Raw genomic sequence first — 19,457 nt, 5'->3', positions numbered from 1 at the left:
GGCGTCTCTCATAGCCTAAGTCGCTTTGGGACGTTAAACCCCATAAACCAAACCAAACCAAACCAAACCAAACCAAACCGAAGTTTGCTGAGGCAGAAAAACGTCTGTTGGTGGGGTCTTATCACCCGATAAGCCTCACAAACGTAGAATATAAGATATTCATGGAGGTTCTGGCAAAGCGAATTCAGGGCGTCATAACCATTTTAGTGGGGAGTCATCAAACTTGCGGTATCAAGGGTCGGAGCATAGCCACTAATATACACATAGCGCGAAGTGTGCTTGAATGCTGCGATGCACTAGGCGACAGGGTGGCAATGATGCAGCTAGATCTCGCAAAGGTCTTTGACCGTGTATCTCATGAGATTCTGTTCAGCTTGCTAGATCACGCTAATGTGGGCTGTGTAATAACGGAGGGCGTACGAATGGCGTACGCGAACTGCACAACGCGCGTCATTGTTAATGGGGAGCTGTCTGAAAGCCTACACGTACGATCTTCAGTGAGGCAGGGATGTCCTTTGTCACCCCTATTGTTCGCAATCTATCTTGAGCCCCTTTGTCTGGCTATACTAAACTCTGAGTGTATAACTGGCTTCAGGTTACTGTCAGCGCATGTTAAAATCTTAGCTTATGCTGACGACATCGCCGTGTTCTGCTCAAGTCAACAGAGTATCTGTGAAGCCACGGCTGTTGTTGAGAAGTTTTGCAAATGCACCGGGGCGCAAATAAATTGGGAGAAGAGTTATGGATTCTGGCATGGTGACTGGGAGGAAACGCCAGACTATTACTCCCGACTTCGGTGGGCCACAACTCCGACGACGTATCTTGGAGTACCGCTGAACTCTTATAGCAACCCCGAACCATACTGGAATGAACAAGTGGCAATAGCAAAGGAAAAGGCCAGTGGGTGGCAGGGGCGACCACTATCAATGTTCTCGCGCGCCATTGTGTGTAACCTGTTCCTCATCTCCAAGATATGGTATGTCATGAATGTGTTGAGCGCCTCGCGGATCAATATTCAAAGGATCCATCGGGTTTTTGCTGTATTTATTTGGGCGTCGACATGGGAAAGAACTAGTCGAACAAACTTATTCTTGCCCGTGAAGAGAGGAGGTCTCGGTCTTGTTCATTTATTTGTACGACAGATCGTGTCCCGCTTTATGTTTCTTCGCGACCAGAACGATATTTTTCTTCGCACAGTTATGCAAATGCGTTTATGTCGATTGCTACCAGGAGTTGTAGTATGCTCTGTTGAAAACATGCGTGGTACAGTGAGAGGTTATCTGCGTGAAGTTGTGCTTGCGTGCAGAATGTTACAAGTGCGATTTTCAATGCAGTACCTCTCCAATGTCACCAGAAAAAATCTGTATAAAGATTTAATTGAATCAATGCTCCCTGTACCCATTTACCGATTGTCAAACTGCGGAGGCCCAGGAGCAGATGTGCTCAAAAGGGTTAAAAGAATGCCACTCCGCCATGACAGCTCGATGGTTTGCAATGAACAAAGGTGCGTTTAGTGAATACGGCGTCTTCGTTCACTCCCATATTCCTCCCTTCCCGTTACGGCGAGGTTTAGGTGTCCACCGAGATATCAGAGACAGATACATTTCCTTTCCTCAAAAACCAATTTACCGACGAGCAAGGCGTAGAACCGAACGGTCGATGGCGTTCTGTGGACTCGCTGGCAGCGTTGCAAGACGCTGTCGCGTTCCGCTTAGCATCTTAACGACACAAAAGCGACACAAGCTGCAACCCCGCGCTTAAGGTTTGGTTTGGTTTATGGGGTTTAACGTCCCAAAGCGACTGAGGCTATGAGAGACGCCGTAGTGAAGGGCTCCGGAAATTTCGACCACCTGGGGTTCTTTAACGTGCACTGACATCGCACAGTTACACGGGCCTCTAGAATTTCTCCTCCAAAGAAATTCCAGCCGCCGCGGCCGGGATCGAACCCGCGTCTTTCGGGTCAGCAGCCGAGCACCATAGCCACTGAGCCACCGCGGCGGCCCCGCGCTTAAGGCTTTCGCCTCATAGCCCTTTAGGTCAACAAAGCGCCCCCCTGAATTTTTTAATTTCAGTCTCAGCGTTTTCATTCAAGTGCGCTAGGAGGGGTGGGGACTTTAAGCGACGCTGAAATTCCGAGCTACCCTTTGACCTTCCCTCCACTTTTTCCATCTCTACGTACACTTGCTTTGATTTCCCGGTGAACTTGCTCTCATAACTTGACGGGATTGGAGGAGGTACCTCTTACAAAGACAAAAGCTAAGGTGCCCCTTACCCCGTCGGGGCTCACAAGAAGGCACAGAGAACCATGTTTTCCACGCCAGACGCTGAGGTGGATCTTCACCTCCTTTCCTGGGCTTGCTCAGGAACGCATGAATCAAGAAGACGGCGATTACCGGATGCGAGAGAGGCACACCTGTCATTGTGGTTAACGCACAACACCAAGTGTGCTAAAGTTTCTCCGCGACCTATTTAGCTTATCGGCAGCCTCTTCTTATGCCACATGTCAAGTCTTCGAATTGAAAACTGAAAATACTGCACGTCGCCAGTCATTACTGCAGAGGCTCCGGGCAAGCATCCTAGGCCTTGCATTGACTAGTGCATTCAGAACTGAATAACAGTGGACCAGACGTATCTGATCCTCAGCATCGTGAGGAGAGCTGAATGAAGCGCTAAATGAAGGTACACAATTGATCGCTAAATGAAGGTACACATCCATCTTGCGCTCGCAACCGGATGAATGTGTTAGTTCGCCTTCGGTTTCCATCCTCCAAAAAGAACTGGGTTTCCTTGACAGGTAACAGGTTGGGTGGCTTCCTTTTGACGTTCTTTTTCTTTCTTTGGCTTGTGGTTTTCATGCTTCCACATGCGGTCGACGGTTTTTAACACTTCTGGTATCTGTAGATTGTGACTCGCATATCTTTCCTGTGCATTGTTGTCAGTTAGGTGTTGTTATCTGTTGCTTTTCATTCATCCCTTTTTACCCGATTGTAAGATCACACGTGCCTCGGTCTTTATAAAGCCTTGAAGTTTCAAATAAAATTTTAGTTGCAAGTACCGCCCTGTGTCGTCTTCTTTCTCTGTCCCGTGTCCGCTGCGGTGTCTAGCTCCTTCATGTCTCACCAACTGGCCTACACATCTACCCTCCTAAACAATTGATTTACCTTGCGATTACTGGCAGGTGACACTCACTAAGCGTGCCAGCAGACACGGAACATTAGTATCTTCCACGGGCACATTTCGCCCCTTAAAGGGTTGGTTGATGTTGACTATAAAATGCTTGTATTGTGTAGAGTGCAGGCCACTGAGCGCTCATGCCGCGTACAAGACATCAAAAGCGAGCCGATAATTGACAATACAATTTTAAGAACTACCGCTTCCGCGCCTCGCGGCGACCAGCGGTGGCGAGCTTTCGCCCGAATCCGCGTGCATTGCGTCATGTAGCGCTCTTTACGTCAGCAGCGGAATGCCATCATTGATTCGCCGCGCCAGAGCCGTCGACGCCAAACCAGTTTAGGAGGCGTTGGCTCCGCCCCCTGGGGAATTCCCGCGAGCATCGGCGGTTGGCGGATGCGCCGAGTGCATGAGGCCGGCGCATCGAAATTTCAGCGCGCAAAAAGTGACGCGAGGAAAGGGAAAGGCGCGAAGACGAGGAAATTCAATTTTTGATACAAATGATTCAGCTTCCACAAAACGCATCAAAAAAATTTTGCGGAAAGATATTTGTGAAGCTCGGTCCTTTAGTATCCTAGGCATATCGCATCTTTGTTGAGACCCGGGCCCCTTTCACAACACCTTTAATGTTGAGTGTGGGCTTGAGCATTGCTGCGTGCTGTTTTTCAAAGTTTATGAATCAAGCGTCGCGAAGGCTTGCAGACTTCGCTCTGCCTTGCCTCGACGGTGTGGCTATTTTTTCGCGTGCATGGGAAGACAACATCGTACACGTCCATCTGGTGCTGAACCGACTGCTTCTTGAGGCTGGTAGTGGGACGAGATGAACCCGGACCTTCTGAAATTAAACTTCCTGCCGTGATGACGTACCGTCACCTATTCGCAAAATGGAGACTGAGGGTTGTTCTTGGCCTAGCCGGCTACTTTCAACGTTAGGTAAAAGGTTATTCTGATTTGGCCAGTCCGCCAACGGAGGTGCTCCGTGAAACTGCGCCTACCAAACTCTCTTTGGATCACAGGAAGAGGAATGCGTTTCGGCGTCTGAAAACGTCCCTAAGTGAGCGCCCAATAGTGGTAACGTAAGATTTTTTAAGGGCAATGTGTGCCTTTTAATGCGGTGCCCACGAACGCGAGTTGGCCGCCATTCATTGTCACGAAAGTGGCAACGGCCACACGCGGGCTGTGCTGCACATGAGCCCAAAGCGCACCATCCGGGCTTCTCAAATGTCTGAGGAAGATTGCGCTTGAGCGTGCTGTGTCTCTGGCCACGTTTCACTGTAGATACGGGTCATTGCCTTTTGACTTGGCTCCACAGTAGGTCGCCCAAAAATGCTCCTATACCACAGCTTCGTGGTCCGCTCTAAGCAAGGCAAGCTCCACACAAATGCCGATGAGCTGAGCAGAGCCGTTAAGTTGGTACTGACACCACAGGTTTGACCAGGAGGATTTGCTACGTTTTTGAAAATTTGTATCCTTTTTGTAGCGATAGCTGCGCTACGCCAGCCGCTTCGCGAGGTCAGCGTGGCTGCGTGCTGAGCCGTGGCGCCACCGCTCCGCTAGCTGTGCGCATGCGCGGAATGACGTCATAGCCCGCAGCTGGTGAGCGCGCCGCGCGCCTCGCCGCTGTGCCGACGGCGAACCAGACGCCGCCCGCCTCGTCAGTTGTGGGCATGCGCGGCATGCGTCAGTTGTGGGATGGATGGAAAACTTTATTAAGCAAGTGAGTTTGGACCGTACAAGGTCTCAGGGCCACCGCACAGCCCTCACATTACGCGCATGTGTCCAGGCCACGTAGGGCCATGGCACTGGCACCCCGGTTCACACAGCGAAGTTGCGCGTCCGGGTCCTGCGACGCAAGGAGGGCCTCCCATTCCTCCCATGTACCGATGGCGGGCTGTCCCTGCGGGGGAGGATCGGCAGGGCAGCCGAAGAGGATGTGGTCCAGGGTGGCGTGCGGTTCTCCGCAGAGAGTGCACTCTGGGGAAACATGGCGGAAGTGGGATAGAAGCTGAGGGGTAGGAAGAGTTCGGGTCTGGAGTCGCCTCCAGAGGATTTGTTGGTAGTGGGATAGGCGGGGGTGGGGAGGGGGATAGAGTCGACGGGCAAGGCGTGCTTGTTGAGTTAGTTCTGAGAACGTGTGTGCCCGCTCCCTCGAGAAATCCCGGCTGGGGTCGCCATTTGCCCGGCAAATAAGTCCTCCAACAGGAAAATGGCGCAAAAGACGTAGACAAAAGAGACAAACACGACAGGACCAGCGCCAACTTACAACTGAATTTTATTTCGCACCAAACCCCCCGGCGGGTTTGGTGCGAAATAAAATTCAGTTGTAAGTTGGCGCTGGTCCTGTCGTGTTTGTCTCTTTTGTCTACGTCTTTTGCGCCATTTTCCTGTTGAATCATGAACCAACTAGCCCAAACTAGAGTTCTTCTTGAAATAAGTCCTCGGGCTATGTTATCGGCGGCCTCATTTCCGGGATTGCCAGAGTGAGCCGGCACCCACACGAGCTCAATACGCCTATCGGGATTTAGGGTGCACATTCTCAATATCTGCCACGCGGGGGGATGGACGCGTCCGCGGGCGAAGTTAAGAATGGCTGTTTTGGAATCGCTTAGTATATAAGCCGCATTGGTTTGGGCAATGGCTATTGCTATAGCTGCTTCCTCTGCTTCTTCCGGGGTACAAGGTGGGTCTATGAAATGAGTAAATGGGGGGGCTGCTGGATGATAAGCCACAGCTACTGAACGGTTTGTACCACACGCGGCATCCACCCAGCGCACATCCTCTAAAGTGCCATAATCTTTATGGAGAGCTTTGGCTCGCGCGACTCGGCGGGATTGATGGTATTCAGGGTGGACATTCTTAGGAAGGGGTTTCAGGATAAGCGCGGAGTGTATGGCTCGAGGGAGAGAGATGAAGTCTGTCGTGTGTGCCGGTATGCGAATTCCCAGAGAATCCAGTATATATCGTCCAGTTTCCGTGCCAGCCAGACGAAGGTACTGTGTGTAGCGATGTGCATCTATAAGTTCTTGTATAGTGTTGTGCATTCCTAATTTTATGAGTCTGTCCGTGCTAGTGCTCTTTGGTAGGTTTAGCGCTGCTTTGGTAGCCATGCGGATAAGAGCATTGATCTTGTCTTTATCCGAACAGGAGAGGTTCAGGTAAGGAGTGGCGTAAAGAATGCGGCTGAGCACAAAGGCATGCAGCACCTTGAGATTATCTGCTTCGTCTAGACCGGCTCGTGAATGTGAAACCCTTCTAAGAAGATTGATGACGGAGTAAGTGGACTGTTTTAGTGCTTTCAGGGTAAGGTTGTTTTTCCCCGTGTCCTGTAAATGCAGGCCAAGAATGCGGAGGGTAGGTGTTTGCGGTATGGGAGTGTCATGCAGGTAGATAGTGATGGGGGAGGTAGGGACGCGCCGCGGGCGGATTATGAGGAGTGCTGACTTTGTGGGGGAGCATTCAAGCCCAATGTTTGCCGCATGAGTAGCGATAGTTGTAGCGGCTTCCTGAAGGGTCGATTCTATGTCGCCATCCGAGCCGTATGTGGTCCAAACCGTTATATCATCCGCGTAAAGTGTGTGTCCTAAGTGCGGGATGCGGCTGAGAGCCTTGGCCAGGGGGATGAGGGTGAGGTTGAAGAGGAAGGGAGATAACACCGCCCCTTGCGGGGTACCAATGTTGCCAAGCGTGAAGGGGGGGGGGTCTGTATATCGTCTATATGCAGTGAGGCTGTGCGACCGTTTAAGAAGGCCCGGATATAGTTGTAGGTCTTAGGCCCCAACTGCAGCTCTTGGATGCCCTGCAGGATGGCGCTGTGTGTAACTTTGTCGAATGCTTTGGTGAGGTCGACTGCCAGGATTGCTCTGGTGTGATGTAACATGTCATTGAGGATAGCGTGTGAAATCTGCAGTAGGGCGTCCTGTGCCGAGAGGTGGGATCGAAATCCTACCATAGTATGGGGATATAGTCCATGGGATTCCATGTGTTGCGTGAGACGGGTGAGGATGACATGCTCAAACAGTTTGCCCAAGCACGAAGTCAGCGAAATGGGACGGAGGTTTTGGGCGTTAATGGGCTTGTTTGGTTTAGGAATGAAAATTATTTTCCCGTGCTTCCATTCAGCAGGTAGCGCCCCCATTTCCCAGCACTCATTGAAGTAGTCGGTGAGAAGGGAAATTGAACGGTCATCTAGATTTCTGAGCATGACAGTTGTGATTTGGTCCTCCCCAGGGGTTGAGTTTCGGAGCTTGATAAGGGCTGCTCTGACTTCAACCTCCATAATGGGGGCGTCGAGGGACGGTTGATCGGGGCCTACATAGTCGGGATATGATACAGCTTGGCCCATAGTGGTATAAGTTGATTGGAGTTGGCGTAACAGTGCGTGATGATTTTGACGATTTTTATGGGTAAGTCTTTTTAGTGCGAGCCGAGTTTGCTTTTTAGCTTGAGTGGGGTCTATCATATGTCGCAAAAGATGCCAGGCCCTGGTGGAGGAGAGATTACCTCGTAATCCGTCACATAATTGGTGCCAGTTAGATTTACTGAGTGCGGCACTGTGTTCTTCTATTTGTTTCTGTAGTTGCGCTAATTTTAGCTTAAGTTTCCGATTTTGCTTCTGGGTTTTCCAGCGTGTGAGGATACTGTTTTGAGCTTGGAGTAGGTGCGCTAAGCGACTGTCTGCAACGGGAGTCTCGGGGGTGGCGTCTAATGTTTGCGTGAATGCCTGGACATCTTGTTTCAGCTCTGTCATCCATGTGTGGAGGTTAAAGGGGGATTCTAATGTTTTGGCCTCTCTGTGCTTCCGAAGATTATCCCAGCTGGTAATCCTGACACGGTAGTTTTTAGCTTTTATGGCGAAATCAAGCTGTATATTTATGATATAATGATCACTGCCCAGGGCCTCATTTGAGTTTGTCCACACTGGTGTGGGAAGGTTGCGACCAAAAGTAAGATCTGGGCTTGTGTCGGCAGTGACACTATTGCCGATTCTTGTAGGTGTGCTCAGATCATTATATATGGACAGGCCGTGCATCTGAAGGGTGTTGCGCAATTCCGCTCCTCTCTTGTTAGTGCGTGTGTACCCCCAGTCTACATGTGCGCAGTTGAAATCCCCTAATGTAATGAGGGGGTCCTTTTTTGCAGCGTTGGAGGCGGCTTTAATTAGAGAGATTAAATCTGAGACCGGTTGCCTCGGAAGGAGGTAACAGTTGACGATGAAGAGGGGTTGAGATCTGTGAGTGGAGGGGATTAATTCTAGGAATGTGTGAGCTACCGGCGAGGTTAGTACATGACAAGTGTATGGTACGAGATGTTGGAGATACGTGGTAACCCTGGGGTTTGGAGTGGTGTCAGAGGGTACCAGAGCGTATCCTGGCAGCGATAAATTTGTGCCAGCATCCTGAAGTGCTACTATATCAGGGGGTGTGGAGGAAGCAGAGAGGAGCTGCTGCAGGGGGTCTCGTTTGCGACGAAACCCCCTGCAGTTCCATTGTAGGATGCTTAATTGGAGATTATTGCCCGTCAACTGGGCCATGCTGGAGGGTGGGGGGCGGAGGATGGGAGCAGCTATGGGGTTGCTAGCTGGGATATGTGAAGACATTCCAGCAATTATTTGTGGAATTTGTTGTAGAATAGCAGAGGTTACCTGACTGATAATAGTTTCTGTAAGCTTAGTGATGGCGGCTTCAATGTAGTTTTGAGTCTGAGCCAGAATACTGGCTTCGAGCTGTTGGGCAAATTTTTGTAATTTAGAATCCATGTCTGGAATGTCTTCTGGTCTGCGTTGCTTTTGTGGAGGGGGTGTGGAGGGTTGGGGTGTAGGTGAAGAGGTTTGGGGTGTTGGTGAAGGAGTGGGTGGAGAAACGGTAGGAGGGATGGAATTAATGGCTGCCCTAAGATGCCTTACCTCTTCCCGCAGGAGAGCTATCTCTTCCTCCCGCTGTGAGGTTTGGGGTGTACTGGTGGGTTTGGTCCAGGCTCGCTGGTGATCTTGATGAGGCACTAGCGGTGGAAAGTCCTTTGGCGTGGGCACTGGTTGCTTGGGTTTCGGCGCGGTCTGTCTACGAGGTGGAGGGGTCCTGGCTTTGCACGAGCCGGTACCGGTAAGGTGGGAACCACCACATAGAATGCAGCTTGGCGTGCATGGGGTCTCTTGAGGGGTGTGCTTCTCGCCACACCGCGGGCATGCACTCCAGCACGCAGCTGGAGTGCGGGCCGCGCGCCTACATTAAGCTAGCATTTCGAGCCTTCAGCGTGGCAGCGCAGTGGCCACCGTGGCTGGTCACGTGGTTGGTCACGTGGTGCGGAGCAGCTGCTGGCGGCGCGGCTCACAGATGAAAGCGAGTGGGAAAGGAGTGGAGAGGGAGAGAGAGAGAGGGACAGAGTAAATGAAGAAGATGGAGAAGGATCGCCTAGCGAAACGGACCAGCGAAAGACTGACTGCAATTCGATTGAGTTCAACTCAGCCAGCTGCAGCTATCGCGTTACTCCAGGTTTAACCACAGCTAAAGAAGAGCCATTTTTTTAAAAAGCAAGCCTACACCAACTTCTCTTTTCAGTGTTTATAAAAAGCATAACCTGCGCACCTCCCTTGCCGGAGATAAGGAGGTTGCACCTTGGGGCATTTATCGGGTCAAAGTTTGAGCGCACTGCCTGGTGCCCTCCGAGCGCCAGCATGATTCCATTCAGGGAATTGTCTCTGTCAAATACAGCTCAATCGAGACGAAATGCCTTGGACAGGTCTGCGTCGTGCAGGCGCCATGTGTTCATTCATGCAAGTTTTCTCAAGGTCTGCTTGGTGCTTAATATTTAATTGCAGTTTTGCCGCCACCACTGCTATGGCTGGGTGAGTGGGATCTCAGGCCACACCTGCTTTTGTCGGATGTGGCCTGGCATCTGTAGTGCTATTTGGCTAGTCTCGTACAGAAATGCCCAAGAAAGCCACCTATGAGAGGCGGCGCTCCAACGCTGAACGTCTTCACCACACACCAAGACATCGAATTATTCCTGCTGGCCCAGTCATCAGAGCAGCTCCGGACGCCTTGTCTAGCGGTGGCAGTGCTCTGCCTCCAGCTAACGCACTGCATTTCCCTGTCATCCAGAACACTAGCGACGGATAGGCGCCGACTCGAGACAGCAGGGGCGGCGCGGCGCCGTTTTCCCTCTTGGTGCCTGACGCAGAGGATCACAGCCCCTTTTCACCGGGGCTGGGTAGCAGCGCGTTGACGACGCCGAAGGTGGACTAGGGCCTTCGTAATCCCTGTGCTGGCAGCAGGGGCATTTCCATAAATAATAAATCATAATTAATCATAAACGAAATCATAACGACGCCTAGGACTTCCTCATTCATATTCCGGCCCTACCACGCTACCCCCTGAATCCCAACAGTGCTGATGTTAGCACCACAAGTGCTTGAGAACCTATTTGTGGAGTATATTTCTGCCCATCAGGCGTGACATGCAGTAGTGCCATGAGGCACCAACTTAGTGATGGGACTACAACAGCATTGGTCTGATTTAAAAACGAAGCGCCACCCGCAAGATTTGTTTTTGCTTTTCTATCTGCGGGCGTGACCTGTCAAGGGCCACATCGCATTCACGTGGAATGAGGGCCAGTGGTTGTTAAATAAACGCACGGCTCTTGCTCATGATTAGCGGTTATCCCACATTGCAGAGAGGCCAGTTTTTACCCTTCGAAGGCCAAAATTTTTCCTCTTTTGGAATCATGCATTGCAGTGTGAAAACAAGTTGTATTTCTCCCAAAAACAGATGCTGCAGAGCGACTGCGTCAACGAGCCATTGGTCCAGCGTCTTCCAGCCATCGCCGCCAGACTGTGCCAGGATGACAGCAGCGCGGCCACGGCTGTCGCCACCCAGGTACCTGCTGAAGTTACTTCCAGATAACATTAACCATTTCTTAACGCCTCATCCAGAAGAATCTGCCACCCAACTTTCTGGTCAGGCAACCCTTCAAACGTTTGCGAGTGTCTTGATCTATCCTTATTGCTCATAAGGAGCAGCTGGGCCTTTTCCTGTTTGCTCGGCCTGATTATCATCTCATGCGCAATCATTTTATCTCATTACCCTCTCGAGTTCTTCCTTACCACCGCCGGCGCAGCCCCCGGAAAGCTATCTATGCAGTTGACGATATCCCCATTAAGACGGCCGACTCCTACAAATTTCTCCACATCCAATTAAGTAAATAATTAACGTGCTCGTGTCCCGTTCACGCTGTAATTAATTCAGCTAATAGTGTTTTAGGGTACCTGCGCGTCGCAACATTACAGCTCTGCTGACGACTGTGTCATCTATCGCCCGATACACAAAACCTCACTTCTTCCTTACCACTTCCGGCGCAGCCCACCGGAATGCTATCTATCGTATTCACAATATCCCCATTAAGTCGGAAGAATCCTGCAAACTTCTCCGCATCCAGTTAAGTAAATATTTCACGCGCATGTGCCCCGTTCATTATGTCACTAATACAGCTAATAATGTTTTAGGTACCTGCGCGTCCCAACCTTACCTCTTTGCTTGTGACTCTGTCATCTTTCACCCTATTGCCAAAACCTGTGTTCTTCGTTAGCACGGCCAGCGCAGCCTCCGGAATGCTATCTATGCAGTTGACAATATCCCCATTAAGTCGGTAGACACCTACAGATTTCTCCGCATCCACTTAAGCAAATACTTAACGTGCTCGTGAGCCCTTCACCATGTCACTAATTCAGCTATAATGTTTTACGGCACATGCGCGTCACAACGTTACCTCTTGGCTGACGACTGTGTTATCTATTGCCCGATAGCCAAAACCTCAGTTCTTCCTTACCACCGCTGGCGAAGCTCCACGGAATGCTATCTATACAATTGACAACATCGCAATTTTGTCGGAAGAATCCTGCAAATTTTTTTGCATCCAATTAAGTAAATACTTAACGTGCTCGTGACCCCTTCACCATGTCACTAATTTAGCTAATAATGTTTTAGGGTACCTGATCGTCACAAAACTACCTCTTCGCTGACGACTTTGGCATGAATCTTTACCAACTAGACCCGTTGAACGTCTTATTAAGTCGGTAGGCTCCTATAAATTTCTCCGCACCCACTTATGTAAATGCTAAACGTGCTCGTGACCCCTTAACCATGTCACTAATTCAGCTATAATGTTTTAGGGTACCTGCGCGTTGCAACGTTACCTCTTGGCTGACGACTGTGTTATCTATTGCCCGATAGCCAAAACTTCAGTTCTTCCATACCACCGCCGGCGCAGCCCCACGAAATGCTATCTATATAATTGACATTATACCAATTTTGTCAGAAGAATCCTGCAAATTTATCCGCATCCAGTTAAGTAAATACTTAACGCGCACGGGTCGCGCTCACCACGTCACTAATTCTTAGGAAGGAAAGGGCTGTGCCTTTTTTTACAAGTTTTGAGTGCCCTGAACAAAAGTTCTGTATTGATTTCTTGGAGCGTGGTTTATTCCCCCAACAAGTGTGGCCTTTCCTGAACATTATTCTTATATCTAGGAACTTAGAACTAGGAACGAGGGTCTTTTTCCGGCATTTCGAATGCGAAATTCAGACCGATAGCTTTCGCTTTAAACACTTTCAACGCATCAATCGCACGCCTAGCGTGCCCTCCGTTATTTACTACTACCAGAAAGTCGTCTACATACCTCCCGATCTTAAAAGCAAGGTCGTCAAGATTTTCATTGACCGCCGCGTGCTAGAAGAATACTACTGAGTACCGGGGTTGCACGAGAACCGTTAAAGGCACGTGTTATTTGATGGTTTCGGCTGTTTATCAGGTGTGATTACGGTTCCTGTATAAATGTGGTTTTCCTGCAGTAAACATTAGTTGAAGTTCCGCGTCTTGTCCTGTGCTTTCCTCTCTTCGTCCTGCGTCGTTTTGCGCGGTTGCAATGTGCACTCCATTGTCAACCACCAACTAGCCCGCCTTCACTTGTTACATGTACTGAGTGATGACCTGCAAAGCCTGCCATGATGGAAAGCGTGCCGGATCCATCTAAGATATAGTAGGAGAAGTTGCACTGACTACGCCGCATTGATGTACAGCAGTAAAGAAGACGGCCACAACGCGAGTCTGCTGGTCTTGAAGACATGGCTAAACAAAATGAAGAACTTGCGAATACGTGACGGAAGCGTCAGGCCGCGGAAACACCCGAGCAGCGAGCCATTCGCCTTAAGGAAGAGCGAAATCTATATCGGGCAAGACAAAAGTTACTGTATGAATACTACCACCAGCGTCTCACCGCGAAACTGAACGAACACCAGATAAGTTCTGAAGTGCGGCTTGCCATTGCCGCGTTTGCTAGCACCAAGTTTCAGCCAGAGTTTCTGCAAAATACGTTCATCTGTCGTGTCGGGTGTGCGATCGATTGTCACATCTCAACGATCTTGACACGGTAAGCGAAGCCATGCATCCGACATTGCTGCTTACTTTACCGGAGATAGACGTAACCAATGTGGATGTGTGTAAAAATTCGCTACGTAATCATAAGATACCGCTGTATAGCGCATCCGCCGATGCCTCAATATTTACCTCCGCTCAATGACGGGGCAGAACGTATGCTCTGCCCACGTATACACGTTATTCAGGTTGCAGTACTCGAGCCACGCACAATTCGCAGTAAAGATTCCGGTGAGCAATGGCTAGGTACTGAGGGCTCTTCATCGAAATTTGGACAACCAAGCCAAACTGTGCTGTCGCCCGTCTAACATGGTTTAACCATAGATGAAACACTGCAAATGTTTTGTACGAATATTCATATGAATAATGGACAATCACATTCGCTGCTCTATTCATATTCAGTTCGGCATCAAAATTAGCATATTCGTACTTAGTTTGGGTTTTAAAAAAAAGTACTGCTCGCACAATCATCTAATACCAGAGTTGTGTGAAGAGTGGTCAGCGAGAAAACTAGATGAGATACAAAAGAGAAGGCGCATCAGACATCCATCAACTCTGATTTCTCCACATCATGACACAGCTCTACAGCATGCTCTCCAGAATAGCAGATTGCTCAAGGCAGGTTTTCGTTGATGCTAGTGCAAAAAAAAAAGAAGAGTAATGGCAACTTTTTTTTTAGATCTAGCACGTTCATTGCTGGTAATCAAATGTCTGCATGATGAGATGAGACAAAAGAAATGAAACACCAGAGGACATGGCGTAGCAGAGTCTTCTCCGAAGTGTCCATCTGTGATCCAGCAGGAAGCACATTCGTGAACAAAGTCTGTTGGACGCGGATTTGCGGGGAAAAATCAATTTCTGTGCTGGTATTTTTTCCAGCAGATTTTCTCATGCAACGGTGCTGTACAGTCACGCGCTCTGCCTAACTGAGCAGAAATAAACTGTTTGCGGCGATTATGCATCCTGCACACTTTTGTACACCATGTAGTACATGGACCAGCTTCGCGTCGTTGTTGCAACGTGAGGTCTGCTGAAATTTGCGGTGCGCTTAACAGACAAGCACTGGTATGACTAACAGCATCTTCCATGAACGTCCCCGCTGCGCGATTTGACCTTCAGTAAGTGCAGCGGTGGACTGTTCCTTGGGTCTCTCCGGTTTCAGGGCATCTCCGGTGCAGGTTTATTGAAGATGCGGTAACTGAACAATTTCTAAAGTTATATTGAATTTGATTTCTAGCTATTTGCGAGGTAAGCAGGCTATTCAACTATTAAGCTGAACAGCTTGAATCTCAAAGAGGCAGGTATCCAGGGGTTGGGAGGAGGGGGTCTTTTTGTGGCAGTGCTCTTCTGGGAAGTTTACTGCCTCGCTTGAGTGACGCTTCAGGTAATTAGTACATCACCGCACCGGCCAGTTAGGAGTGCTAGACTGTAGACTGTAGACATAACTAGAAAACGGGAAAAATAAAACAATCTGACACGTGTCCAGTGACCTCCATCGAGGCCAGGTCACGTTAATGTTAAGGCGAAAGCTTTTACTGCCTCACACTCTCGTGACCAAGGAATGTTAGCAAGTTTGTCCGCGTTTCGGCGTCACTACTTAAAAAAAACTGGCGAGGCTAGGATTCAACAAGGGCCTTTGGAATTTGAAGCGGAGACGTTACCACTCCGCCACGAAGTCTCAGGGTTTGGGCACGAATAAAGGCGCATCTAGTGAATGCATGGGTTTCATAACTAAAATAAAATAAAAATTAAGTAAGACAAATAAAAAAATGAAGTAAAAAAAATGCGCCAGGAAATGCTTTCGCCTTGCAGCACTTTATAGAGCCAAAGTGCACCCTGAATTTTTAAATTGGGAGTAATCTCTTCTGCTTTCTTCGCCCGCCTTTTTCTCTCGGCCGCTCTGCGCACATAGACGAAAAAAAAAAATCTCAGGAGGGAGCGTGACGCCAAGCGACCAGCCTTCGCAAGCCTAGTGCTCGTGAAGTCCCTCCCTCCCCCGTTTTCCGCTCTCCCAGTAAGTCCCTCATGTTTTGTTGATAGTATCTTTTAGTGAGTGCGTCTGCGAAGCCCGTGGCGCGGGCGTCTATAGCAAGGAGGTTCATCTACAGTCAGTTTGTCACGCTGGTCCGCGCATGCGCTCGCGCAGCCGGGCTAGATACCACCGCAGGCTATCACGTTGCGTGATCACGGGGGGACCGACTCTCTCCTTTTTATTATGTTTTTGCTTTTTACAACTAGGCTTCAAGGCTTTCCCAGGACAGCTTCTATGAAGACGTGGGATCGGCAATGACCAAAGTAAATTCACAGTACACTGTACTGATAGACGACTTCAATGCAAAGGTAGGCAAGAAGCACGCTAGAGACTAGACGGTAGGTGACTATGGCATAGGTTCTAGGAATAGCGGGGGGAGTTATTAGTAGAGTTCACAAGTAGAAATAAGTTACATATTATGAATACCTTCTTCCGCAAAGGAGCAAGCAGGAAGTGGACGTGGAAGAGCCCCAATGGCGAGGCTAAAAAGTGTGCGGGACGCGTTGGCATTCGAGTGTTCTTTTCTGCTCCCAACAAACTCAGTGCTTGTGCCAGCGCGTCAACAATGACGAATCATCGCACGCCCCGTGTAGCATCAACCATCAAGGACGCTACACTGACTGTCAGTGCGGCGTGGTCTATGACGTGCCACTCTCGTGTTGTAAAACGTACGTCGGGTATACAGGCCGCTGTCTTAACACCAGACTAAACGAGCACGCCAGATTACATTCTACAGGAACTGGCAGCAATCTAGCCATACACTGCAAAAACTGCCAGTAAAAAAAGTGCACACCTTTCTTGGACCGCACGACCGTTATTAATAAATATAGATCGAAAAGAGCAAGGGAAGTCTTCGAGGCACTAATCATTCAACAGAGAGGACAGAACTGCGTCAGCAAGCCATCCATTAAGCTACTTGACAAAGAAATTCGCTATCTAACTTCGTGACTTGTGCATGCACCTGCAATGACTGCACTTTATGTATCTGAGTGTCGGTACTGTTTATCTTTATGTTTTTGTGTTCTTGCTTTCCGGATATATATTTCGCTTCTGGCGGAATAAAAATCGAGTTGCTAGTAGCGCCTTGTGCTGTTTGTTCTTCCTTCGTCTCGTGTCTAGCGCTGTTTTACTTACATATAAATACGTCAAACTTTGACCCCACCCTAGCATCGTAGAGGATGTGGAGGTCCTCAGAAAGGTCAACTGTAGCCACCACAAAATAGTAAGATTTATTATCAGCCTAGGATTGAAGAAGGAACAGAGGAAACCACTGAAGCGGAAGGCTTTAAACAAATTAGCGTAAAAAGGGAAAGTAGAGGAATTCAGGATATCACTGCACAACAGATTTTCCGCTTTGACTGAAGAAGACGACCGTACTGTTGAAAAATTCAGGGGGCACTTTGACTGTCTAAAGTGCGTAGAGGCGAAAGCGTTTTCCGCACCACCTTCAGTGCTTCTGTGGCACTGGTGGCGTGACATGTAATTGAGCACTAATTACTAAGTGATGACAAATCACTAATTAATGGTTAATTACTGATTAATGCCTGAATACTAATTAACTGCTAATTAAGCTTAAGCTTCGCCTTTAGGAGTGGAACGCGACAGCGTGTTGTAGCGCTGCCAGGGAGTCCACGGAACGCCACCACCCGTTCGGCGCGATGCCTTGCCGTTTCAACGCAACGGTTTTTGAGGAAAGGAAATGGCGCAGTAAATCTCTGTCATCTCGGTGGACACCTGAACCGCACCGTAGAGGAACGGAGGAAGTGGGAGTGAAAGAAGAAAGACGAAGATGGCCCGTAATGAAGAAAATGAAAATTATATTTGAGGAAAGAAAATTACGCAGTAACTGTCTCACATATCTCGGTGGACACCCGTCAAAATTCAAGGGGGGGGGGGACACTTTTTTGACCTAAAGTGTGGTCACTGATGTGTGGTTAAGATGTAAAGCTTCGCCTCTAAGAGTGGAACGCGAGAGCGTCTTGCAACGCTGCCAGGGAGTCCATAGAACGCCATAGCCCATTCGGTTCTACGCCTCGCTCGTCGGTAAATTGGTTTTTGAGGAAAGGAAATGTATTTCTCTCTCATATCTCGGTGGACACCTAAACCTCGCCGGAAGGGAAGGGAGGAGGATGGCAGTGAGCGAAGACACCGTATTCACTAGACGTGCCTTTGTTCATTCCAAACCATCGAGCTGGCATGGTGGAGTGGATAGCATGCTCGGCTCGCACTTCGAAGACCGCGGTTCGATTCCCGAGCTCGACCAATTTCTTACTAGGTTTTATTTATTTATATGGCCTGACTAGAGAAGTTAATTAGGCTAATTGGATAATTAAGCAATTAACTAAGCTCAGTCCCACTTACTTGGAGCATCACTATATGGTCCCTTCAATTCGTTGCATGGTTACTAGCCAAAGTACAATTGGCCCCGTTTGAAATTGGCACGCTGTGACGTCACGACCGTTTCGACCAACTGAAAAGCGTGACATTCTCTGTCGACAACTGGTGCTTACAACGATGAGACATTAAAGGCTTTCGCCTTAATAATAAACGATAATCTCGTAGCTATCGTCGCAGAGTGCGACGCAGAAGTAGGTGGTAGGATGCTTCGTCAGGATAGCGGCAAGCTATCTCAGGAGACCAAACATCTGATTAAGAAACGCCAGGGCATGAGGCCGTCCAACTCCACGGACAGAATAGAACTAGCAGAGCAATTGAAGTTAATAGATAAGTGCAAGGCAGCTTACATGAGGAAGTTTAACATGGACAAAGTCGAGCATGCTCTAAAGAACGGGGGTAGACTAAAACTAGTGAAGAGAAAACTAGGCATGGGTAAAAACCATTTGTATGCGCTAAGAGACAAAGAGGGCAATGTCATTATCAATAGCCGAAGAGTTCTACATCAATCAATCCAGAAGCGAATGTTTTCAGAGCGCTACGGAGAGAGGCAGTCAGGCACAGCAATAGGACAGCCCGCCAATAAAGAAGGCGGAAGTAAATAAACCCTTAGGAGTAATATGCAAAGGGCGAAACCAGCTGGTGAGGATCAGGTAAGAGCAGAATTGTTGAATGACGTAGGAGAGACTGTGATAGAAAAACTAGCCACCTTGCATACACAATGCCTTGTGACCTCGAGTGTACCAGGAGCTTGCAAGAACGCTACCAATATCGTAATTCATAAGAAAGGAGACGCCAAGGACATGAATAATTACAGACAGATCAGCTTTCTGTCTGTTGCCTACAAGGTATTTACTAAGGTAATCGATAATAGGGTCAGGACAACCTCAGACTTTAATCAACCAATGGACCAGGCAGGCTTTCGTAAAGGATACTCGACAATGGACCATATTCACGCAACCAATCAGTTGATAGAAAAATGCGCAGAATATAACCAGCCCCTAAATTGCCACGTAACATTGTAGCGTCCGTTCGTTCGCGCGGGGCCGCAGGAAAGGGGTGTTATCATTTGTGTTCGTGACGCGAGAAGCGACCGTACTCATCTCGATTGATCACAGCCATGCCGAGCTGCATCTACGTGTTTCCAGATTACTATAGATGAACTCGACTTGTTTCCTCGAAGTTTCCTTGCCGGCTTTAAATTGAATGACGCCGCGAGCAGCGGGCATTCGTAGTTCGACGACCGACGAGCACGTTTGTTGCTTACGCCGCCGCCGAGTGATTCAGTTCTTTTGCGGGCGCAAGTCAGCCCAAATAAAGACCTTCGTTTTCAAGACTGGTTGGTGTCTTCCTGACCGCTGGACTGGCGTCACTACAACATGACATCTCGTGGAGGTGCGGGGTGGCCTTCCATGTACCGGGCACCCCCTGCAAG

The 19,457-nt window shown here is 49.1% G+C and overlaps 1 protein-coding gene and 1 long non-coding RNA gene across 2 annotated transcripts in view; one reads left to right on the top strand and one right to left on the bottom strand.

Annotated features, from left to right (window-relative positions):
* Window positions 1–19,457, top strand: part of LOC149367619 (uncharacterized) — a 116,405-nt gene that overhangs the window by 71,902 nt on the left and 25,046 nt on the right. Inside the window, exon 7 of the mRNA XM_089575389.1 lies at window positions 10,935–11,042. Within this exon, the coding sequence (XP_089431515.1) occupies window positions 10,935–11,042 (108 nt within the window). The remainder of the gene's footprint in view (window positions 1–10,934; window positions 11,043–19,457) is intronic.
* On the bottom strand, window positions 4,865–9,342 carry LOC149367620 (uncharacterized). Its single transcript, XR_016287563.1, has 2 exons — window positions 9,074–9,342; window positions 4,865–5,145 (listed from the first exon to the last, which is right to left on the bottom strand). It is a non-coding gene; the product is annotated as an uncharacterized LOC149367620 (long non-coding RNA).

The sequence above is a fragment of the Amblyomma mixtum genome, chromosome 1 (assembly GCF_055824585.1).
Source record: "Amblyomma mixtum isolate Tamu chromosome 1, ASM5582458v1, whole genome shotgun sequence".
NCBI lineage: Eukaryota > Metazoa > Arthropoda > Arachnida > Ixodida > Ixodidae > Amblyomma > Amblyomma mixtum.
Note: the sequence above shows the minus strand (reverse complement) of the source record. Positions and strands in the feature narration are given on the sequence as shown.